General features: G+C 43.3%; 1 protein-coding gene across 1 annotated transcript in view; it reads left to right on the top strand.

Annotated features, from left to right (window-relative positions):
- Nucleotides 1–25,545, top strand: part of LOC124555426 (histidine decarboxylase) — a 387,573-nt gene that overhangs the window by 283,063 nt on the left and 78,965 nt on the right. The window contains exons 9-10 of the mRNA XM_047129330.1: nt 14,730–14,892; nt 17,994–18,064. Of these exons, the coding sequence (XP_046985286.1) occupies nt 14,730–14,892; nt 17,994–18,064 (234 nt within the window). The remainder of the gene's footprint in view (nt 1–14,729; nt 14,893–17,993; nt 18,065–25,545) is intronic.

The following is a 25,545-nucleotide window of genomic DNA, read 5'->3' as shown; positions in this document are numbered from 1 at the left end:
TCACGTCATCAACACAGATTTTCTGTGAACGTTTGGGCAGGCATTGTTGGTGATGTCTTGATTGGGCCCCATGTTCTTCCACCTACGCTCAAAGGAGCATGTTATCATGATTTCATACGGAATACTCTACCTGTGCTGCTAGAACATGTGCCTTTACAAGTACGACACAACATGTGGTTCATGCACGATGGAGCTCCTGCACATTTCAGTCGAAGTGTTCGTACCCTTCTCAACAACAGATTCGGTGACCAATGGATTGGTAGAGGCGGACCAATTCCATGGCCTCCACGCTCTCCTGACCTCAACCCTCTTGACTTTCATTTATGGGGGCATTTGAAAGCTCTTGTCTACGCAACCCCGGTACCAAATGTAGAGACTCTTCGTGCTCGTATTGTGGACGGCTGTGATACAATATGCCATTCTCCAGGGCTGCATCAGCGCTTCAGGGATTCCATGCGACGGAGGGTGGATGCATGTATCCTCGCTAACGGAGGACATTTTGAACATTTCCTGTAACAAAGTGTTTGAAGGCACGCTGGTACGTTCTGTTGCTGTGTGTTTCCATTCCATGATTAACGTGATTTGAAGAGAAGTAATAAAATGAGCTCTAACATGGAAAGTAAGCGTTTCCGGGCACATGTCCACATAACATATTTTCTTTCTTTGTGTGTGAGGAATGTTTCCTGAAAGTTTGGCCGTACCTTTTTGTAACACCCTGTATAACTAATCTGACACACCACAAGCACGTACTTTGTCCACTAGGTTTCAGTGTGCAAATTTATCGAAGACCTTACTGAATCGAAGAAATATGCAGTCAACTCTTAAATGACTATCTTGAGCGTACTGTGTCTCATGAACGCAAGGGAGAAGCGGGGTTTCATACGGTTGGTACTTGCGACATTCGATTAATTTCTTTCTGAGGAATTGTTTGGTCTCCAAAATGTCACAACACGCCAGCACAACAGATATTGCAAGCTTTCCCAGTACTCTATAAATTAGTCTGTCAATTCATATGAAACTATGATCCGGCTCTTAACGCCCTGACAGATATAAAATGTGACAGATATGTGAATTAACGCAATATGACTAACTCTGTTTTTAAATTCCGTAGCGGCAAGGGCATTCGTATAGCAAAACGGAATAATTAAAGAGGGGTTTAAAAAGGCTAAACCTAGGCAAAACTTAAACCATAAATCATCATAATAGGCCTCCTGCAGAAACTCAATCTACATGTGTACGAATTACAGCTTATAGATGTAATTCGTCGATACAAATGATTTTCCACTTTGTATCCTGCGACACATAATAAACTGAAAGGATATGATCCAGTGTGATGGCAGAATTTTATCTCGAAGCGTCTGTCTTTGCAAACACCTGTCTTGAAGTTGGACAGGAACACGAACTGACAAGAACAGCTGAAAATTTCATTTAAAATAAAAATCTCGTTATTGCTGAAAGCAACTTATTCCCTAAAGGCTGTAAATGCCGCTAAAGTGAATGTAACACATTCGAGAACATAGTTCTGAAGTGAAATGCTGAGATATGGAACATGTGAAAGGCGAGCTTAAACAAAGATTAAAGGGAGTTGTTAAGAATCCCAAATTATGTTCATCCTTCATACAATGTTCAGTCACGTTAATGTGACCACCTGTCAAAAGCCTGAATAACCACCTCTAATGAGGACCGCTGCGAAACGTGCAGGAAGAGCGTCGGTCAGGTGTTGGAAGGTAGCGACCGGGGTGTGGAGCCATGCCGATACCAGTTCCGTGGCCGTGTGCGCTAGGCTTCATGGCGTGAACAGCCCGATCGAGGTGGTCCAACCGATTCTCCATTGGGTTTAAATCTGAGGAGCTTGGTGGCCAGAGGAGTACAGTAAACCCATTTAGGTATTCTTTGAACCACGCACGTGCACTCCGAGCTGTGTGACATGTTGCATTGTCCTGCTGGTAATGCCATCCTGCACACGAAAAACAAACTGCATGTAGGGGTGTGCGTGGTCCCCGAGGATAGATGCATACTTGTGTTGGTGCTTTAATTGCATACGGTAAAGAAACAGCGTTGTAGATGTGAAATATTCTTAAATTTAAAAAAAATATTTCATATAAAACGACTTTGTTTCACTATTGTAAATATAACTAAAAGTAAACACGTAGGAAGTACACATACTGTACCTCTCACCTAACTTCACGCAGACCATAAATTATTTTTTTCCGAAATCTGTCAAACCTTTAAGTTTGTCGCAGATGTTGTGATCATCTTTCCGCATTAAAAATTGGAAATTTGTGGTAAGTTGTAAGGGACCAATCTGGTGAGGTCATCGCTCCCTAAGCTTACACACTTCTTAAGCTAACATAAACTAATTTACGCTAAGGACAACACACACACCAATGCCTGAGGCAGGACTCGAACCTCCGATCGTGACAAGGCGCCTTTTCGCAGTAATGGACAGTAATACGAAGGGTCTTCCATACGGTTTTACCACAAGCCACGTATGCGAGCAACTGGGGGGCGTAATTTTCGCAAAGAAGATTGTGTCATGTCAAACAGGTCAGTGATTCCACAAAAGAGTTATTTCGATAGCGAAGACGTGACACCAAATCTATCAGAGTAATTCAACAGTTGCTAAGGGTAGGCAGTTCTAAAAACAGCAGTTTAAAAGTCTCGCTCTCTGACCTCTCTAGGAACTCAGAGAAAAGAATGCCGAAGGGCTGGAGGTTTAGTAGCCCTCTGGAATTGGCAGGAAAGTATCCAGAATAAGACAGATAAAATAGCTGTTTGTGTTTTAGAGACTAGTCAGAAAGGTGCGCCTGTATCACCCGTGAACTGTTACACGGTCCAACGCAGAACTAATATAATCACGTGCAGAGAAGGCGGCATTTTTAAATACGTTGTCTACTCTTTTGCGAAGAAGACTGCTAGAGGACAAAAAAGCTCTAGCGTTGAGGCGTGAGATACCTCCACTTTCCTGTTCGCAGATATATAGCGTTTCTGCTGACAAGGACTATGGGTAACTCACCCTCTGTTGAGCTGACAAGTAACTTATGCATGGCGTGCAGTCGCGTGATGTATGAAAACAGTTCGCGACATAGCGACGAGCTACCATATACCTTCTAAAGAAATTATGTTCCTATGAGATACCTAATCAGGTTTGCGACTGTATCAAAAAGTGTCCTGACAGACAGGACGTAGCACTTTATCCTGGATCGAGAATCATCTGCAGACACAGGCGTAATATCCGTCGGACATTGAGGGAGTGTAATAGGACCGTTTCTGTTCATGGTAAACGTATCAGCTGCGATTTCAGTCCTTTTGTGGTGAATTAATTACCTATGAGGAAACTGCAGTATCCAATTAGATCTCGAGAAGGTATCAGCCTCATGCAAAGACTCACAATTAGATCTTAGTGTAGAAAAACTATGTTGCGCACTTCACAAAGTGTAAAACTGTGGAATCCTATAACTACATGATTGAGTCACGCAAATTGCAGGCTACGACTCATGTGCAGGACAATGGGAAAATGTAGCTTTTCTACAGAAGAGTTTGCATAGAAAACACTTCCGCGGTCCGTACTTGAATACTCCTCAAGTATGTGCGACTCATATCAAATCGCGCTACAAAGGACACTGAGCGCATGTGATTCGTCATCTGGTATTTTGATTCAAAGGACTAGTATCCACGGCAATTGATATATATGCCAAATAAATTAATAACATACGGTACTGATCCCTTATGGTGCACAAAACAGGTCAGAAAACTGCCTCTGAAGCAACGGAAAAAGCATGCCAAATTTAAAATAACGCAAAATCCATAAAATTTACAGACTTTTACATGAGCTCGAAATTTAGCGCCATCTTCAATGCGAGATGTTTCTTATAGTTTCTGCAACGAAATTCAGTCTTTAAACCTGACAGAAAACCCAAAGATATTCTAGTCGTATGTAAAGTCTTTAATTCAGCGGATTGCCCTTTCCTGGGTACTGGTGGGACCTGTGCAACTTTTCAGTCGTTAGTGTGTTGTTCGCGGGCGCGAGTTGCGGCAACCCGCAGTACACAACTGTATGGCTGGTGGCAGTACCAGAAGAGATTACAGCAGTGATGAAACCGTGAGATTATCATCTGACTGTTCCTAGGGAAAAACAGACCACAGTACCCTATGAGACTCAATTATTCGAAGATTAACTGGACTCAAGTACGGAGAGGCATACACAACCAATTTGTTTAGATGTGGTCACGGAAATCTTCCCCACGATGGCGAAAAGCGCAGGATACATTTGCCACCGATCACGCTCTGCACCATCTGCTACGTGATAACTAACCCAGCAAATTTATTTCTATTGAAAGATGAAGGATTCTAAAACAATGTATTTGGAGAAAACGTAAATTGGCTCTTATAAGTAGAACAGTACCACAACAAATAGAGATCAGCTGCCTATTACAATCGAACTGGGAAATCTTCTCGGCAGCAAGAAATAACAGTCAAGCTTTGCTTATTGGACACTGTGTTTGCTACATGATAAAGAGACACAATATAACAAAGGATAGTTTTCAAGAATTGCTGAAACAACGGCATTGGCGATTCCTAGAGCAACTGAAAAGCAAATACAAAACGAGATACCAAAATGACCTAAGCACCATACAGTATTAAATGACACAACAAGTTTACTGTTACTAAAGTGTGCGTCATTTATGTTGGCGGCCGAGTTTAGGTTCGTTCTGCGCATCTGACGTCAAAATATACAGTCAGCCAATGAACAGAGAACGACGTTGCCAGATCTGACTGCAGAGCAGAGCACGGACGAGTGTCTTCAGTTTTAGAAACGTTCAGTCATAAACAAAGTAATAGAACAAAAGCAATGTCTTGATAGCAGACTTTGTTTTTTGAAAGTTTGGAAAACCCATTCTTTATACCAATTGCTTCGTTTTCTATCAATTAATTAAACCAAACAAGCAATAAGACTCTTAATTCAGGCGATAGCAAGGAAAGGTGTTTGTATCAATTTCACGAACCGCTTTTTCGCAATAAAGAACAGCGGTAATTGTTTATTTCCTGTTGTACTTCGACGAAGTACGAGTAATTCATAGGCATACCAACAGTGTATGTCAGAATTTTGCGTGACCTGTTAGAGTTCTTATGTAGAGACGCTGTTAAACGAGCTGCGCTAGCGTAATGGTAAAGGCGTTAGGTTAGAAAGTGGAAGGTAAAGAGTTCAAACCTTGTATGATGCTAAATATTTTTTTTCTTTTAAAACATTATCGAAGTGTCTTACTTCATGAATTTTATTCGTTTGAATGCAATTTTTTGAAATTTCTAGTGCTTTGTCTCTTCATTAACCCTTTCGCTGCTGCAGTCACGTGCTCCCCGCATTCCGCGCTGTGCGCGATTTTGACATCACTGCACTGCTCGCCTGTGCAGACACATTGTGTTCCCACTGCTTTGACACACTTATCATTCGATTTCACAAAAACTATTTGGCCCAAAAATTAGATTTTTACACATCTTCTTGACTGATACCTTCCCCCCATAAATGACTTAATTTTGTTTCGATGTTCAACCCAGTTATTGTGCAGCATTAAATGTAGTAAACCATTGCACGAAATTTTGAAGAGTTTGCAGAGGTAAAAGTCCATAGGGTATACTTTCCGTATGGTCGATTTTAGTTGCCACAATGTTGAGAATGAAATGTGGACAAGGTACCTAAATTTCATATAAAATTTACTGTATAACAATATCTCATTTAATTTAAGTACCACAAGGTGTCGTATGTAATATTGAGAAATATTCCGTCTTTCGCGACTGTAATAAAAGTTTTATTTACACCGGGTGCGTTTGGCTTTATTTTAAAGCACTTCAGTCAGTCACAGGAAGTGGGGGGAAGGTATCAGTCAAGAAGATGCGTAAAAATCTAATTTTTGGGCCAAATAGTTTTTGTGGAATCGAATGATAAGTGTGTCAAAGCAGTCGGAAACACCATGTGTCAGCACAGGCGAGCAGTGCAGTGACAAAATCGCGCACAGCGCGGAATGCGGGGAGCACGTCTCTGTAGCAGCGAAAGGGTTAATGCGGCCGTGGTGGCTTTACTTCATAAACTGCGCGCTCCCCCCTAAACGTAAGCTTGCGAACTATACTATACTATGGCGCTGTTTCTCTTGGCGCGTGCGTCGTGTGCAACTGGCAACGCAGCAATCTCCCGCGTCTGGGTGGGCATGCGCGAGCCGCCAAGATAAAAGAATTCAACTATAGTACTGTTTATTTATCTCCACGACACGTTTCAGAGAGTTAAACCTCCATCATCAAGTGGATTTACATTTATAAGTTTGATATGTGTGTGTGTGTGTGTGTGTGTGTTGTGTTGCGGCCTTTTTGGAGGAACTTGTGCACTCTCTAGTGGAGAAACAAAACACTATTTCAGAACATGGTTTTGGGTTTCTTTTGACAAAAAACTAAATGTATATCTAACGGTAAAAATAAAATAACTAAAACAGAGTACCCCCGGTGGTCACAGATTCCTTTCACCGTCGTAACACATTACATGTATACTGCCATATTTTGTAAACAAATATGGCGTTTGGAAACTATTACGTGCAAGGATCATATAGATTAAGAGAAACATTATCACAAAGTACAAAGAATACACATCATAAGAACATTATCACAGAATTAATTTTTAAATAATTTTGGAGATGTTTGTTTTGAGGTGTCAAATACATCCGTTGGAATAGATATTTCGGGTGGTATATAAATCCGATTTTGTCAAGTTAATATAGCTTAAACTTCATACTCATTTATACAATCAGGTGACATCTTACAGACTTTAAGGGGAGCCGGAGGTGGTGAAATCCAAAAAATTACGATATTTTTTTTTGCTACCGAAAATTAATTGGAACATTCCTCTTTAATGTAAACTTTGAATTATTGTTCTACTCGCCCTAGAAGTGGAGTTATTACCATTTTCCCCCATGCCTGCAGAGGAAATGGGCGGCCGCTGAATGCATCTAACACGCTCTCGTGACTTCCTGGAGAACTGCTTGGGATTTTCTCGGCCTGTTACGCATACAGCGCCTTATGTTATGCATACAGCGAGTGTGCAAGGGTTGGCTACATTGTTTTCTGTGACAAATGAAGCTCTAAGAGCGCGGAACATCGTCTCTCTGCTGCTTACCGTTTCGAATTAGTTTAGTGTTGCGCCTGTTGTTGGTAGTATTATACATCTTGTGTAAAGCGTTGTTCTGGTTACGATGCCACGTTTTAGTAACCGTGTATATAAGAAGAGGATAAACGTAGGGAAAAGAAAATTAACACTAATACCAAGTTGCGATACTACAATTACTGAAACAGTGCGTTCTTCTGCTAAGCAACACATGGCCGGCCATAGCCCTGTGACATCTTCTAGCAAGAAGCTGACTGGTGGAAGTGACAGATTTCGTGAATATGTTAGTGACAGTGATGATATTAATGAAGTACTGAATATTGGATTATTATCTTCTGTGCTGAAAGAAAGTGTTCTGTGCAAAATGTGTTCAAGTGTTGGAGTGGGACTAGAGATAACAAAGCACTTTGGTTTAGCTTGTGAGATGAAGATAATCTGTGCATGTTGCAAGTATCAAGTGACTTTCTACAATTCACATGCCAGTCTCTTTGGTGAAAATGGACGATCTAGAGTGTTTGATGTGAATGTTCGACTTGTGTATGGTCTTCGATCCATTGGAAAAGGGTCTGCTGCTGGTAAACTGTTTTGTGGTATTATGAACTTGCCATCGCCTCCAAGCAAATTTGGGTACTACTGTGAACTGGTAGGATCCTCTGTTGAAGATGTGGCTTTGCAAACCATGAAGGAAGCAGTGGAGGAACCTGTAGAAATGAACGGTGGTTCTAGGGATTTGGTAGTGGAATTAGATGGTTCCTGGCAAAAGAGGGGTCATAAATCCCTGAATGGGGTTGTAACTGCTACTTGTGGTGATAGTGCAAAAGTGATAGATATTGCAATATTATCAAAACATTGTAGGTGCAAAAATAAAATCAAAGGATAGCACAGTGGAACCTGTGAGGCAAATTTTAGTGGATCAAGTGGAGCAATGGAAGTGAATGGAGTCAAACAAATTTTTGAACGTTCAGTTCCCAGATACAACGTTAGGTACAAATTTCTACCTTGGGGATGGTGACTCCAAAGGTTTCAAGACTATAGAGGAACTGAAACCATATGGAAATGAATTTGTAGTTGAAAAGTTGGAATGCATTGGGCATGTGCAAAAGCGTATGGGTGCACGGTTTTGAAGGCTCAAACAAACTTTGGGTTCAAGTAAGCTCAGTGATGGAAAGACAATAGGAGGGAGAGGCAGGCTTACTGATGAGGTGATTGAACGTCTGCAGAGATACTATGGGTATGCTATAAGGCAAAATACTAGTAATATTAGTGACATGCGAAAAGCAGTGTGGGCATTGTTCCTTCATACTGCCTCTTCCAATGAATACCCTCAACACAGCCTGTGCCCAAAAGATTCCTGGTGCAAATATAATGCAAAAAAGGACTATGATCACAAACATGGTTTGCCAGCAATTGTGATAAATGCAATAAAACCAATTTTTCAAGACTTAGCACAGCCAGAATTGTTACACAAATGTCTACACGGAAAGACGCAGAATTCTAATGAGAGCGTAAACAATTTGATTTGGAAAGTGATTCCTAGAAGGGTGTTTGTAAGCATAAAAACACTGCACTTTGGCATTTATGATGCAATAGCAACCTACAACCAAGGGAACAGTGTGAAGTGTGAAGTTCTGAAGGCATTATGATTTACAGCTGGGGTGAACCCTGTACGAGCACTAAGAAATATTGACAGAGAAAGGATAAGAGGAGCAGAAAGAATAGAAAGGCATATGAAGTATGATGGAACAACAGGCCAGAAAAGAAGACAGAAGAGGAAGCTTTTGGAGGATGAAGAAGAAGAAGACCCTGATAATCCATCCTATAGTGCAGGAATGTACTGAGAAACTTTGATAGCCATTTCCCGTAAATTAGAATTTTTCGAATATAAGGAACATTTTCTCAAAATCCACTCAAGCTAGAGAGACGAAATTTTTATACAGCACTCCTAGTGGTCAAACTTACATTGTAACACAGCCATTTTGCAATATGTTCAGTAGTTTCATTTCAGTTTAATTATAAAGCAATTATTTGTAAAAAAAATTTGGGTCATTAATAAAAAAAATAATTGGAAGGAAACTAGAAAAGATACACCATAATCCCTCTGTCATAACTGCAATATTAAACCACTCTATATGTAAAAAAAATTCAAATTTTTCTATTTGGTAGTTTATTCATAAATGTTCCTCAAACTTAGTGATTTTAACATGGGCAGCATAGGCACCTCCGGCTCCCCTTAAGTATAGTAATTATGTTGGCTACAGTGGTGAAATTATTCACAAATAATAATTTTGATTGGGATGCACAGGTAGATATGAAAGGCTGGAGGCAGAGGGAGAGGAAGAGAATGAGAAAGTGAGATAGAGAGAGAGGGTGGAAGGAGTGACTGGATGAGAGCAAACTTTATAAAGCGGGGGTCTTAAGTTATATATGCTACATTTAATAACTGCCTTAAGGCTGGGGTAATACATTGTTTAATGCTTTAAAATATGCAGATGGATGTACAATTTGTGCCAGCGGCTAATATACAAATAGTTTCATTCTGACAGGGGGTAAAGCTGTTGGTGTTATGATGTATTTGTAAGAAAGGTAAATCCCTCGTACATTTGAGGGTATCATGGTAACATAACTAAATATTTACGGTAAATATTAAGGTGTGTCTGTGAGTGTGAGTGTGTGTGTGTGTGTGTATGTGTGTGTGTGTGTGTGTGTGCATTGAAAATTTAATAACGTAGGCAGTTCTTGAAAACAGAGATGATACTATCGTAAATGTTGTAATTTTTGTTATTTGAGATGGAGTCAGGTAGTTTTGTTTGGAGTTTTAATACTTGCAGTGATTCTACATTTCCATCTGCATTTATACTCCGCAAGCCACTCAGCGGTGTGTGGCGGAGTCTTTCGCCTATGGTTGGATCTGTAGGCTCTTGATACTTGTGTTGTTAACCTGGTGCTTTGTTTCATGTAGGTGGTTGGCTATTGCTGATGTGTGGTATTTTTTGTTTTTTAGTGCTGACATGTGTTGTTTGAATCTAAGCTCAAATGATCTGCCTGTCTGGCCTATGTAGAAGCAGTCACAATCCAAACATTTAATTTTGCACTCACCTCTGTCATGAAGTGGGTTTCGTGTGCTGATGTTGCGGGGTAACTTCTGTCCAAGCCTGTTATCTGTGGTAAAGGATATGCTTATGCCTTTTAGTTTGAAGACATCGGCGATCTGATATTAAATATTACCTAGAAAGGGGATTATATGGAAGAAGTTTTTTTTTCTTTTTGGTTTTTGTGATGTGGTTGCTTTGCCGGTATTGAGTGTTTTACGGTGTCTACTATGGAGCTGTTGTAACCATTTGCAATAGCTGTTGGTTTTATTATTTCAATTTCTTGTTCACATTTGTCTACAGAGAGTAGTAAATGGATAGCTCCATTCATCATGTACTGGAATGCTGCCATTTTGTGGGTTGTGGGGTGACAAGAGGAGCTGTGGATTGTAGTATGTGTTGTGGTAGGCTTCCGATAGATTTCAAACTGATGTCTGTTATTCTTTATTCTAATGGTAGGTCCAAAAATTTATGCTGTAGGTTAGGCTTTACCGTGACTGTTATTGACATTACCATACGTTAACATATGGTACTTATTTCACTGTAGGGCAGAATGTCTCAAAAGAGGACCATAAACGCACGACAGCGCCAAACACAAAGAGAAACGAATGGAATGAGACCTTACCAGAGTTATTAGTTGGTTAAAGTTTATTTTACTAGAAGCTTGAAAGAAGACATTAGCTTTAGCTTTTACCAGAAGATCGCAATTCACTATACGGTTGTAGGTTTGACAGAATTTTTTATTTGACCGAAAAATTTTAGTTTCACACATAATTTCAGACTCCAAGCTTTGCAAAGAATTCCATACATCAAGAGAGACTGCCTTTATTCAGCCTGAGACGTGGCAGTGAGATTTCATTTCCCTGACCACGCTCGTTGCCGAGCATAGTATTACGCAATAACGTAAGTTAAGGTGAGGAATAAATTACTGTGTACAAGGTTGGAAAATAAGCAGTAGAAACATTTTCAATTAACTGACACGATCCGAGTACAAATCGAACGTATGGTTTGATTTATATACATTTTAAATCTAGCGTAGCAGCGGTATTCAGGGAGCTTCAAGGCAGCCACGTTTTCCATTGTTCCCAAAGGCGAAAGAAGAAATGGTCGTCCAGGCAGCAAGGACGTTGACGTGGGCGGAAGATACACCAAGAGGGGCTAAAGTGGCTACTTGGACTTTCTAGAAAGTTGGTATATGGATACACTTCCGGCGATATCAAAAAGTAAGACGCAGGTTGAAAATAGGGACACCCCATGGTCTCAGAGAAGATAATCCTAGTTGGCCTTATGGCCGAGAGTGCGTGGGTAAATGTGACAGGAGTGGAGGGTCTTTGGTGAAAGGTGCTAAGCAGTATTTCAATATGCTGGCATTTACTGTATAAAGTTGCCACGGTAGATACCGTTGCAAGCTGTGTTATTGACGCAGCGTATTGTAAAGATGACTGAGGACAGAAATCCCATAGTTGTGATGCGCTAGTGCAAAAACCATCGACAGAATTTTTTCCGTAGAGGGAAATCCGCTGCTGATAATACTTGCACTCGTTGTAGGTTGTAGGGATAGTAGCGGCTGTCATGTTATCGTACAGAATACACATAAACGTACTTTGGCTTATACCAAGTTGGCGGGCCACTTGCCTGGAGCATGTACAAGAGTTCGTCTCAATATCTTGGAGAACCTGGCCCTCCAAATCTGGTTTATGCACAGTCAGTCACCTCCCTGCACTTTCGCCTGTCTGAAAGGAGCCCTGATCACCAAAAAGGGCTTGAAATTTTGTGTGATGCAATTGGTGTCTGCAATGGTACTTGCTTTGGTATAGCCCTGCTGCTTCTCGACCGTTTACATTTGCTTGTCCGCTCGCAAACACCATCTCTCGCCGGCCGCGGTGGCCGAGCGGCTCTAGGCGCTTCAGTCCGGAACCGCGTGACTGCTACGTCGCAGGTTCGAATCCCACCTTGGGTATGGATGTGTGTCATGTCCTTAGGTTAGTTAGGTTTAAGTAGTTCTAAGTTATAGGGGACTTATGAGCTCAGATGTTAAGTCCCGTAGAGCTCAGAGCCATTTGAACCAAACACCATCTCGACTTCTTCCCAACATGAATACCTGACCATTCTCCTTCTTACAGTACGCTGAATCAATCACACGGTCTGCAACACACAATGACTACACGGCACGTGGTCAGAGGAACTGTCATTCGTCATCTACTGTGACATCGATACATTACCAGACACATGTTCGAAGGACCTTTTTTCCTCCGTTTCCTGTCAGGGATTCGGCCCTGCATTTTTTTCGGTTTTATTAATGTTCGTCCTGTATAATCTGCTTTTACGAGACGAGTTTTGTATTCATTTGTTGGCCAACCAGTTTCTTCTGCAGCCTAACATTGCATTCAATGTGTACTGTCAGCAGAAGGAGCGCAACGACAGAACTTGTGCAGTGAAAGCGGAGCAGGTGAGTTTTACACGCTGCAGCATCGCTGAACGTGCCGACTCAGCACACGAAACAGGTGGATGCCAGGCAGGGCGGGATTATGCGGACCTGTGACTGGTCTAGCCACCACGGCTGATTTATTTTCCGTAGACACGTTGTATTTTGTACTTTTAACGTTACTGGAAGAAACCACTGCCGAATTAGGAGGTAGGTGGATAAGTTAAATGCCCCACACGGACCACATTCGCAGAAGACATTTAATTCACAGAGAACCGTAACCTAATTTTTATTTCATCTTGATTGATTCGGAAAAGAAATATTCTGAGAGGAAAAAATGTCCAAACACAGAACTTCTGCCGAAGAAGATATTTTGGTGAGCGTAAGAGGGGCTGTGTTTGAGAAAGCAGGCGCTAAAATAATTAAAAGCTAGTGGTGAAGTGCCAGACTAGAAAACCAAAGGCCTCGGAGTTGACCCCCTGTCATTTCTAGGATTTGTATGTCTCACTTATCACTTCTTTCACCTCTAGCAATATTTTTAATTTGAAAAATGTCGAGCTGCCCGTGGCTCGGAGTCCACATAAACTGCAGTTTCCTCTATGTGTGGCTGGGTAGGTTAGTTCGAAGGTCAGAGGAAGGCTACAGCAGCCAACTTCAACGGTACCAAGCCTAGTAACGTACTGTGGTCTTCTATTCAACATTCGCGTGGATGGTAGCTGTACACTGCCGTTTTTAAATGAAGATGCAGGTGTCCTAAAGTGATAGAGGTTGCAAGATTTCCTCGTGCTACCAAATCTCCATAAATTGTTTTCAGTTTAGCCAATAGTCCGCCGAAAGTGGTGCAGGCGACACGCAGTAGGCGGCCGTTGCGGACGAGCGTTCTAGGCGCTTCAGTCTGGAACCGCGCGACAGCTACGGTCACGGGTTCGAATCCTGCCTCGGGCATGGAAGTGTGTGATGTCCTTAGGTTGATTAGGTTTAAGTAGTTCTAAGTTCTAGGGGACTGGTGACCTCAGATGTTGAGTCCCATAGTGCTCGGAGCCATTTGAACCATTTTTGACATGCGGTACAACTGGTGTTTCCTTCTCACTCGAGACTGCAAAATTTAACTCTTTCCTGGATTGCCTTAATGAACTGACGCGTAGGACTTCCTCCTGCCTGTTCTCCATATTGCTCTCATTGATGTAGTCCGTTAAAGCTGTTCTTGTAGCGTACTGGATTTGTTTGGAGATGAAAGCAGGTGACCTGAGTCGCTATAACTGGGTGTGTGGGTAGCTAATCTGTCTGAAGTAAATCTCGGGATTGCATTACGGTGTATTTACTGATCACCACTGTAAAACAGTTTACAATTAAACAATTCATCACATAAGTTACTAAAAATCGTGGGACTGGTTAAGACAACTATTGCAAAGAATAGACTCAGATTGCAGTCTATCGCTGACTGACTAGGTTGACGCGCAGCGGAAATCTCGATGCTTCGTACAACTTTGTGGCTTTTCGAATGTAATAGGTAGCTGACTAATTTTCACTTTTTTTTCAGTTTTAACTAGTTTACTGCGTCGTAGTAATGTGGTATCAAAACTTTAACGACAGTTACATTCGGCCGGCCAGAGTGGCCGAGCGGTTCTAGGCGCTACAGTCCGGAACCGCGCGACCGCTACGGTCGCAGGTTCGAATCCTGCCTCGGGCATGGATGTGTGTGATGTCCTTCGGTTAGTTAGGTTTAAGTAGTTCTAAATTCTAGGAGACTGATGACCTCAGATGTTAATTCCCATAGCTCTCAGAGCCAGCCCATAAGATTTCACACACATTTGAACAGATCGCTTGGCAGAACTTTTGGCGTGGCTCGTTTACATCTCCTCATTTCACTCACTCACTACCGCGCCATATAGTTCATCCGTTACGGAAGCCAGCGTAGGAAACAGTTTCTCACTCGTTACTGTTGTGTTCTGCAGTGCTACTTAAGGGAGCGAATTATTTCTGGTAGCTTCAGGGTCCGAAATAAAATGCAAAATTTAGAAAATAAAATGCTGTCCAAAATAGTTGCTGAGCGGCTGTGTGTGCGCAGGCGAGGAGGAAGAACTGTGGCTGCACGTGGACGCGGCGTATGCGGGTGCCGCCTTCGTCTGCCCGGAGTTCCGGGGCTGGCTGGCCGGCGTGCAGTACGCACATTCCTTCGCCTTCAATCCTTCCAAGTGGCTCATGGTCCACTTCGATTGCACCGCCATGTGGTGAGCCATAACGACAACTCCTTCCTAGCTAGCATGTCTCCCTCTATGGGTACGAGGGCTATTCGGAAAGTAAGGTCCGATAGGTCGCGAAATGGAAACGACAGTGAAAATCCGATGAAGCGTTGCACAGGTGTGTTGAGCAATGTCTCTAGCATGCCTGTCGATCGCGTCACGCCCCTCTTTTCCGTTCTGAGAACACAGTGAGGACGTAAAGATATTTAGAATTGCAGTGTCGCGTGTCTCCCGCCAAATACGGGTGCCTTCTATGACAAAGTTATCGAAAAGTTGGTACAACGCTACGACAAATACCGGGTGATCAAAGAGTCAGTATAAATGTGAAAACTTAATAAACCACGGAATAATGTAGATAGAGCTATGTAGAGCAGTAGCTGGAAGGTGTAACAAACAGTTGCAAATCAAACATTTTTTATTTTCTTGTGGCTTCCATTTCGCGACCGATCGGACCTTACTTTCCGAATAGCCGTCGTATTTGGTCGCTCATGATCGACCAGTATGCTTAGTTACTTCATTTTGTCATTAAACGTCTCAAGTCCTGAGTCATCTCTTCCGATCTTGCATTTATCCTTTCATCTCCACATACCTGCTGCTCTCATCCTTCCAGTAATCTACCTTATCTACTCCAATCTTCCACTGCCCTAACAAATTTTTCCCTCCATTGCACCTTCCAATTCAATTAACTGTTCTTCGACGTTTACCAGATGCCTCGCTAAACTGTGACTTTCCTAAGTGAGTCTTTCAGTGTGTCCGTCCACAGACTTGTCTTCTCACACACAGTTTCTAGTTCCTCTTCTTTCTGTCCTTAGCTGTCCACTGTCCCAGAATAACTGGGGAATATTGTTTGTACGGTATTTTCTGATTACAAATGTGCTATGTGTTATCTCATAGAAGCACCTTATACTAAGGTAACACTTATTTCGCATGCTCGCACACACACACACACACACACACACACACACACACACACACACACACACACACACGAGAGAGAAGAGGAGAGGATAGACACAGAGAGAGAGAGAGAGAGAGAGAGTCTACAGTATACTGTATAATCACCATTTGAAGCCAATGTAAGAAAATATTAAGCTATTAGTACAGGAACAATTCTTATAGATAAAATGGCGGTGAGGTACGCTACATCACATGTACAAAAAAGAATTCTAAAATTGAGCTTGGTACTTACAAGCTCCTATGGTGAAAAGTGTTGAGGAAACTCATAACAGTTAAAAGAAAGGCTAACTGTTAGAATTTAACATGTTGTGGATAAACAATTCGCCCCAGAAAAAGAATAGGCCTAGGTGGAGAATAGTGGAGAAAGAAACTGTTCATGGCCTTGTGGTAGAAACATACATGCACGACCGCATGATGCAGGTCCTGTACGGGCCTTTCTGGATACAGGAAATGTTCGACTGCTGCCCTGGCCAGCACATTCTCCAGATCTCTCACCAACTGAAAACGTCTGGTCAATGGTGGCCGAGCAACTGGCTCGTCACAATACGCCAGTCACTACTCTTCATGAACTGTGGTATCGTGTTGAAGCTGCATGGGCAGCTGTACCTGTACACGCCATCCAAGCTCTGTTTGACTCAATGCCCAGGCGTATCAAGGCCGTTATTACGGCCAGAGGTGGTTGTTCTGGGTACTGATTTCTCAGGATCTAGGCACCCAAATTGAATGAAAATGTAATCACATGTCAGTTCTAGTATAATATATTAGTCCAATGAATACCCATTTATCATCTGCATTTCTTCTTGATGTAGCAATTTTAATGGCCAGTAGTGTATTTTCCTGACTCATCCCACTGTGTATGCCATGTTTCAGCATGGCAATGTCCTACCAAATGTGACGACGAATGTGAAAGCTTTCTTGGAAGAACGACGAATACCACAGTTTCCTATATAAGTCGGCCATCGAACATATCTGGGACGCCATTTGTCGGGCTCTTGTTCGTTATGATCTTCATTATGGTCCTACAGCACGCATGCAAACGTCGTGGAAGTAGAACTCTCAGGAACATACACAGTCCGTCTTTTATTCCACGTCGCGATGCTTAGGCAGTCATCAGGTCACCAGACTGAATTCTCACAGTTAGACAGCATGTGAACTTCTGTAATCTTAATTATTTATTTAGCACTATGTCACTAATGTGTACTATAAAATTGGTTTCCTTCGTTGTGTTGCCATTGCCTAGAACGTTTATACGAGGGTTGCCCAGAAAGTAATGCACTGCATTTTGTTTCTCAGCCCAAAACAATGCTACGAATGCGAAACGTCAAGTATATGTTATATCAGCGCACACTCCGCTGGAGAGTGAAAATCCCATTCTGGTCACATACATATTATTTAAAGTCTCCTGAGTGAGCGCACCAAGCTTCCGTCACTTCCGACGGATAGCGTAGCTGCAGGACAGTTTCAAAATGGCATCTATAGGTGAATTACGTTACACGCAACGTGCCGTCGTTGAATTTCTCACTGCAAAGAAAAAAAACTGTGGGGAATATTCACAAACGCTTGTGCAGAGTCTATGGAGCATCTGCTGTCGACAGAAGTACAATTAGTCGCTGGGCACGGATGGTGAGGTTATTAGAAGGGGGTTCGGCGGAGCTCCAAGATTTGCAGCGGTCGGGGAGACCATCCACGGTTGTCACACCTGACATGTTGCCGCGAGCACTTGTTTGGGCCATTAAAGGATGCAATTCGTGAAAGACATTTTGAGGACGATGAGGAGGTGATTCACACAATGCACTGGCTCCGCCACCCGAAGAGGGACTGGTACCGACAATGCATACACGCCCTTGTTTCGCACTGTAGGAAGCCGAAAGAACGGGATGGAGATTACGTGGAAATATAGGGTGTGTAGATAAAACACCATTCTTTCGTGTGTGTAATTCTCATTACGTTCAATAAAGAATTGTTGAAGAAAAAAATGCGGTTCATTACTTTCTGGGCAACCTTCGTACACATGACGAACGATTTTGTCATGTCATGTCTTCATAAAGGATAAAAATACATTATTCACCTCCTACCATGTTCTTCACATATATTTAGCAATAAAATAACAGAACTGTGGTCCTATGTTACAGGGTGAAAGACGCTGGCTCCCTCCACCGCACTTTCAACGTGGATCCGCTCTACCTGCAACACGAAAATTCCGGTATATGCTCCTACCTTTGCCTCGCGTGAAAGACATAGCAATTTCACCAAAGGCGGAGAAGAACGACAGTAATGAATAAATAACATTACAAAAAATAGAAAACGTCAATATGTTACTACAACATGGAATAGTCTTAGATAAAGTAGATTATGCATTTCAGAACACCAAACTCAAAATCAGTTTTCACAGAAAAAATACTTTAAAAAGAAACATGATACATAAAGTTGATGACGCAAAATTGAAACCAATGTGGTATATACAAAATTATCTGCACTAATTACGAATTACTCTTCACAAAACAAACAGGATGAAAATTTAGGAAATGATAAAAGTCGATTGTCACTACTTCGCATTCAATGCGCACTATAAACAAAATAAACACCCCACAGCAGACGCAAATACTGATCTTACAGCTCTTCGCAGGGCAATAAAGAATGATAGACGAACATTTTAGAAGGAACTGAGATATAGACACATTTGACTGAACTCCTAGGCATTATCCTAAACTAACAGACAGAAATACGACAAAACGAAAAACTTCGAGAAAATTGAAAACTTATAAAAAATTGGTGGATATAGAACACAACACCAGACAATATGAAATTCTGAGAACTAATGAAAGTGATAAAAAACCTAGCATAAATATACGTTATGCAAAACAAAAGCGTAATTACCTGTCCAAGCAGTAAAGATCGATCCTAACCACAATTCATGTCGATAAAATTATTGACAAGACTAACAAACATATCTTTGATGAATAATACAATGGTGTGCAAAACTTCAGGGCGCAAATAACTTCCGCATCGTGTCACTGCCAAGAAACATACGCTGATGAGCCAAAACACTATGACTATCTCCTTAATAGCTTGTTTGTCACTCTTTAGAACGAAATACATCACCGATTCTGCGTATCAGGGAACTGACAATTTGTTGGTAGGTTTGTGGATGTGTGTACCATTAGATGTCAGCGCAAATTTCATGTAATTCGCGTAAATAACGGGCCGCTGATTTGCGTACGCTATGATGGTGTCCGATAGCGATCCTGATGAGATCCATACGATTTACATTAGTCGAATTTTGTCGCCGAGACATCAAAGTGAGTTCGCTATAATGTTGCTCAAACCACTGTGGCACCATTCTGACTCTTGCACACGAACACTTATGCTGCTGAAAGATGACATCGCTGTCGGAGAAGACGTCAAGCATGAAGGGATGTACGTGGTTCGTAGTTGTCTGCGTGTCCTCTGTTACTACAAGAAGTCCCACGCAAGGGTAAGAGAATGTCTGCCATAGCATAATACTGCTCCCATCAGCCTCCGGCCGATGCGCTCTGCACGTTTCGAGCCGCCGTTCACCTCCATGACGGCGTTTGTGGAGACGATCACCGACTCAGTGTGGCAAAAATGTGATCCACCCGATGAGCCGACATTTTTTCCGTTGATCGGCGGTCGAATCCCGATGGTCCGGTGCCCACTGAAATCGTAACTGACGACGTAGTTGAGTCAACATGTGAACACATAGTGGTGGTCTGCTGTGGAGCTCGATGTTCAACAATGTACGATGAAGTGTGTGCTCCGAAACACTTGTGCGTGCACAATCATTGTGCTCTTTCGGCAGAGATGTTGCAGATCACCATCTAGCCTACTTTACAGAGCAGTCAAGCGTTCGAACCCCACGTTCTGTGAAGAGTCGTGGACGTCCAACCATTTAGCGTTTAGTGGTAGTTTCACTGTCCTTCTACCTTATTCCATAGGTGCTCACGACAGTAGCACGTGAACATTCGACCAGCTTCGTCCTTTTCGAGATACTCGTTCACAGGCCCCGCGGATTAATACTCTGCCTTTTAGAAAAATTGCTTTTCCCAATGTACACTACTGGTCATTAAAATTGCTACTCCAAGAAGAAATGCAGATGATAAACCGGTATTCATTGCACAAATATATTATACTAGAACTGACATGTGATTACATTTTCACGCAATTTGCGTGCATAGATCCTGAGAAATCAGTACCCAGAATAACCACCTCCGGCCGTAATAACGGCTTTGATACACCTGGGCACTGAGTCAAATTGAGCTTGGATGGCGTGTACAGGTACAGCTACCCATGCAACTTCAACACGATACGACAGTTGAGTACACCATCGCAGGCGCTCCTGTCTGTGATGCAGCGTGAAGGGTAACCACACCCAAGGTCTCCGAGCTGATAGTCCATGCTGCTGCAAACTTTGTCGAGCTGTTCGTGCAGATGGTTGTTGTCTTGCAAACGTCCTCATCTGTTGACTCACGGATCGAGACGTGGCTGCACGATCCGTTACAGCCATGTGGATAAGACGCCTGTCATCTCGACTGCTAGTGATACGAGGCCGTTGGGACGCAGCACGGCGTTCCGTATTACCCTCCTGAGCCCACCGATTCCATACTCTGCTAACAGTCATTGGATCTCGACCAACGCAAGCAGCAATGTCGCGATGCGATAAACCGCAATCGCGATAGGCTACAATACGACCTTTATCAAAGTCGGAAACGTGATGGTATGCATTTCTCCTTTTTACACGAGGCATCACAACAACGTTTCACCAGGGAACGCCGGTCAACTGCTGTTTGTGTATGAGAAACCGGTTGGAAACTATCCTCGTGTCAGCACGTTGTAGGTGTCGCCACCGGCGCCAAGCTTGTGTGAATGCTATGAAAAGCTAATCACTTGCATATCACAGCATCTTCTTCCTGTCGATTAAATTTCGCGTCTGTACCACATCATCTTCGTAGTGTAGCAATTTTAATGGCCAGTAGTGTATTTTCCTATTTGCAGCCCATATCTTCGCTAGGGTGACCATTGGCAACGGATGGATTGTCGTTCGCGCACGTGGACGTGCTGAAATACGTCTCCTGAAAGCATCGCATACGTGCTCAATGGGTTTTAAGTCGGGAGAACGAGCAGGCCAGTCCAATCGCCGAAAATCTCGTTCTAACAGTGCTACTCCACCTGCGCTGTTCGACGTCATCGCTCAGTGTCATCCACAAAAATAAAGTCAGGGCGGAAGACACACCTGAAGGAGTACAATCTCACAATAACGTTGACCACTGAGCGTACCGCGTTGAGGGCGATGTGACCGAGCGGTTCTAGGCACTACAGTCTGGTACCGCGCGAACACTACGGTTGCAGGTTCGAATCCTGCCTCGGGTGATGCAAAACTTTCTTTGATATGTGTATTTATCACTTGTGAAATCTAATGTTTGTCACAGAACTTGTTATTATACACTCCTGGAAATTGAAATAAGAACACCGTGAGTTCATTGTCCCAGGAAGGGGAAACTTTATTGACACATTCCTGGGGTCAGATACATCACATGATCACACTGACAGAACCACAGGCACATAGACACAGGCAACAGAGCATGCACAATGTCGGCACTAGTACAGTGTATATCCACCTTTCGCAGCAATGCAGGCTGCTATTCTCCCATGGAGACGATCGTAGAGATGCTGGATGTAGTCCTGTGGAACGGCTTGCCATGCCATTTCCACCTGGCGCCTCAGTTGGACCAGCGTTCGTGCTGGACGTGCAGACCGCGTGAGACGACGCTTCATCCAGTCCCAAACATGCTCAATGGGGGACAGATCCGGAGATCTTGCTGGCCAGGGTAGTTGACTTACACCTTCTAGAGCACGTTGGGTGGCACGGGATACATGTGGACGTGCATTGTCCTGTTGGAACAGCAAGTTCCCTTTCCGGTCTAGGAGTGGTAGAACGATGGGTTCGATGACGGTTTGGATGTACCGTGCACTATTCAGTGTCCCCTCGACGATCACCAGTGGTGTACGGCCAGTGTAGGAGATCGCTCCCCACACCATGATGCCGGGTGTTGGCCCTGTGTGCCTCGGTCGTACGCAGTCCTGATTGTGGCGCTCACCTGCACGGCGCCAAACACGCATACGACCATCATTGCCACCAAGGCAGAAGCGACTCTCATCGCTGAAGACGACACGTCTCCATTCGTCCCTCCATTCACGCCTGTCGCGACACCACTGGAGGCGGGCTGCACGATGTTGGGGCGTGAGCGGAAGACGGCCCAACGGTGTGCGGGACCGTAGCCCAGCTTCATGGAGACGGTTGCGAATGGTCCTCGCCGATTCCCCAGGAGCAACAGTGTCCCTAATTTGCTGGGAAGTGGCGGTGCGGTCCCCTACGGCACTGCATAGGATCCTACGGTCTTGGCGTGCATCCGTGCGTCGCTGCGGTCCGGTCCCAGGTCGACGGGCACGTGCACCTTCCGCCGACCACTGGCGACAACATCGATGTACTGTGGAGACCTCACGCCCCACGTGTTGAACAATTCGGCGGTACGTCCACCCGGCCTCCCGCATGCCCACTATACTCCCTCGCTCAAAGTCCGTCAACTGCACATACGGTTCACGTCCACGCTGTCGCGGCATGCTACCAGTGTTAAAGACTGCGATGGAGCTCCGTATGCCACGGCAAACTGGCTGACACTGACGGCGGCGGTGCACAAATGCTGCGCAGCTAGCGCCATTCGATGGCCAACACCGCGGTTCCTGGTGTGTCCGCTGTGCCGTGCGTGTGATCATTGCTTGTACAGCCCTCTCGCAGTGTCCGGAGCAAGTATGGTGGGTCTGACACATCGGTGTCAATGTGTTCTTTTTTCCATTTCCAGGAGTGTATAAACCGTTACTCACCAATGACGATTTCGATCAAAGAAGGACAACACAAAGAAACACGTCTTCTCGCGCCGACTCTGACCATCACACTGAGGATATTACGCAGTCGAAGGTGCCTCACACGATGGCAGCACCTGGATACTTCACGAAAAGATGCAGATGTTGGAATTCACCCCTGTTGCAACATGCCCCTCTCCCCCCTCTAACAAGGGAACCTACCCATCGCACCCCCCTCAGATTTAGTTATTAGTTGGCACAGTGGATAGGCCTTAAGAAACTGAACACAGATCAATGGAGAAAACAGGAAGAAATTGTGTGGAACTATGAAAAAATAAGCAAAATATACAAACTGAGTAGTCCATGTTGAAGATAGGCAACATCAAGAACAGTTTGTGCGTGGCAGTGCCGTGGTCCTGTGGTTAGCGTGAGCAACTTCGGAGCGAAAGGTCCTTGGTTCAAACCTTCCCTCGATTGGAAAATTTAATTTTTTATTTTCAATTTATGTCACAAACTCTTATGGTTGGTTGGTTGGGTGGGGGAAGGAGACCAGACAGCGAGGTCATCGGTCTATTCGAATTAGGGAAGGACGGGGAAGGAAGTCGGCCGTGCCCTTTGAAAGGAACCATCCCGACATTTGTCTGGAGCGATTTAGGGAAATCACGGAAAACCTAAATCAGGACGGCCGGACGCGGGATTGAACCGTCGTCCTCCCGAATGCGAGTCCAGTGTCTTACCACTGCGCCACCTCGCTCGGTACACAAACTCTTATGTTTTCATCACTTTTTTGGGAGTGATTATCACATCCACAAGGAAACCTAACCAGGGCAAGGCAGGAGAATATTTTTACCCATTCGCCAGGTGTACAAGTTAGGTGGGTTGACAACATATTCCTGTCATGTGACGCACATGCCGTCACCAGTGTCATATAGAATATATCAAACGTGTTTTCCTCTGGAGGAATCGGTTGACTATGGCCTTGCGATCAACTGCTTTCGGTTCCCATTGGAGAGGCACGTCCTTTCGTCTACTAATCGCACGATTTTGCGGTGCGGTCGCAAAACACAGGCACTAAACTTATTACAGTGAACAGAGACGTCAGTGAACGAATGGACAGATCACAACTTTGCGAAAATAAAGAAAATAATTTTTTCGCTCGAGGGAAGACTTGAACCAAGGACCTCTTGTTCCGCATCTGCTCTCGCTAACCACGGGACCACGGCACAGCTCAACTTACACTCTCCTTGCTGTTGCTTATCTTGCAGATGGACTACTCAGTTTGTATATTTTGCTTATTTTTCCATAGTTCCACACAACTTCTTCCTGTTTTCTCGGTTGATCTGTGTTCAGTTTTTCAAGCCCTATCCACTGTGCCAACTTATAACTAAATCTGAGGGGGGTGCGATGGGGAGGTTCCCTTGTAAGATGACATCTTTCATTATTTTGTAATTTTCAGTTTAGTACCGATTTTCGCTCATATTAGGGCGAATACTTTTATTGTCTCACTTTTTGTCTTAGTAGTTTCCGCACCGTCATATGAATCGATGTGCTAGCTAAAAGCGTTTCCACGCTACACCAATTAATAACTTGACACAAAGCTAATTCATAACAATCGAGCGCATCTGACTACATTGTTACGATGACGTCACATGCACAATAAATACCGAGTGACAAACACTTGCATACGTGATCTATCCATAATGATCTCAACTATTGTTTACTCATTATTACTAGCGACTCAAATTGACGGTACTTTGTCACATGAGAAAGTTCGACCGACGACAGAACAGACGTTTTCTCGTCAAAAGTTACAGCTTTGGTGAATTTATTAAGTCTTTCATGCAATGTATAGAAGTTACAAACGAGTACAACAATTTTACCTTGCATGTGCACTAGACTAACTCTGCTTAGGGGAACATCTGTTTTTCATTTTTTCCTCACATTCTGACAAGTGCTGTCCTCAGCTCTATATATTTCAGGATTTTCTTAGCTCCGTTCTAATTTGAATTTTAGATTCCTGGTGTATAGCTTCAATAATGAACGTGACCTAACTTTACTCGGAATGTGTATCATTTAAAGCGTTAAATTTTACTAACAAAAACCTTGATTTCCGAGATCCTGCACCACCATTATCCTTTTTTTAGTCATTTTGGCTTCTATTGACCAGTTCAACGGAAATTAAACTTGTTCCATAACACTAGTACAGCACTTCTCTTACTCTCTCATGCAGTTTTCTGTCTTTTTATATGAACACTGAATACTTAATTCCTTGCCTTGCCCTTTGGTTTGTGTATTTTCCCCTATTTCTCCTCCATGAAATTTGATTAAAAGTTAATTACAGGTCACCAAACCTCATTCCTAAGACAGTACAAGTGGGACTTGCTACATTTTTCTCCTATGCTCATAAATGTTACATGTTATTCCTGATTTTATGACTGTTTATTCTTTTTTTTGGCCCTTGGTGTTTCTGTTCCACTCAAGATCCTGTTGGTCTCACGTTTTAAGCCGATTATCAGGATTGGTGGCGAAGGATCCGCACAGAAGAGAAAGGTAATGACCGCTATTGCAATACGCGTAACACACAAGGAAAGGAAGATGCATATCAGACCAGACGGAAGCAAAATTCGGCTACAGTAATGTACGTGCGTTATTTCAGGACAGCGATGTCTAAAGACATTTTCAAGTTCGTAGCTTCTTAGTTTACCTTTCCAGAACCCAAGTACTTTGTCTAAAAATGTTTCGTTGAACATCCTCTGTATGCTGTCTATTTTTTGAGCGCTTTCACTGAATGACCGTGTGAACATT

This window comes from Schistocerca americana, chromosome X, assembly GCF_021461395.2.
Source record: "Schistocerca americana isolate TAMUIC-IGC-003095 chromosome X, iqSchAmer2.1, whole genome shotgun sequence".
NCBI lineage: Eukaryota > Metazoa > Arthropoda > Insecta > Orthoptera > Acrididae > Schistocerca > Schistocerca americana.
Note: the sequence above shows the minus strand (reverse complement) of the source record. Positions and strands in the feature narration are given on the sequence as shown.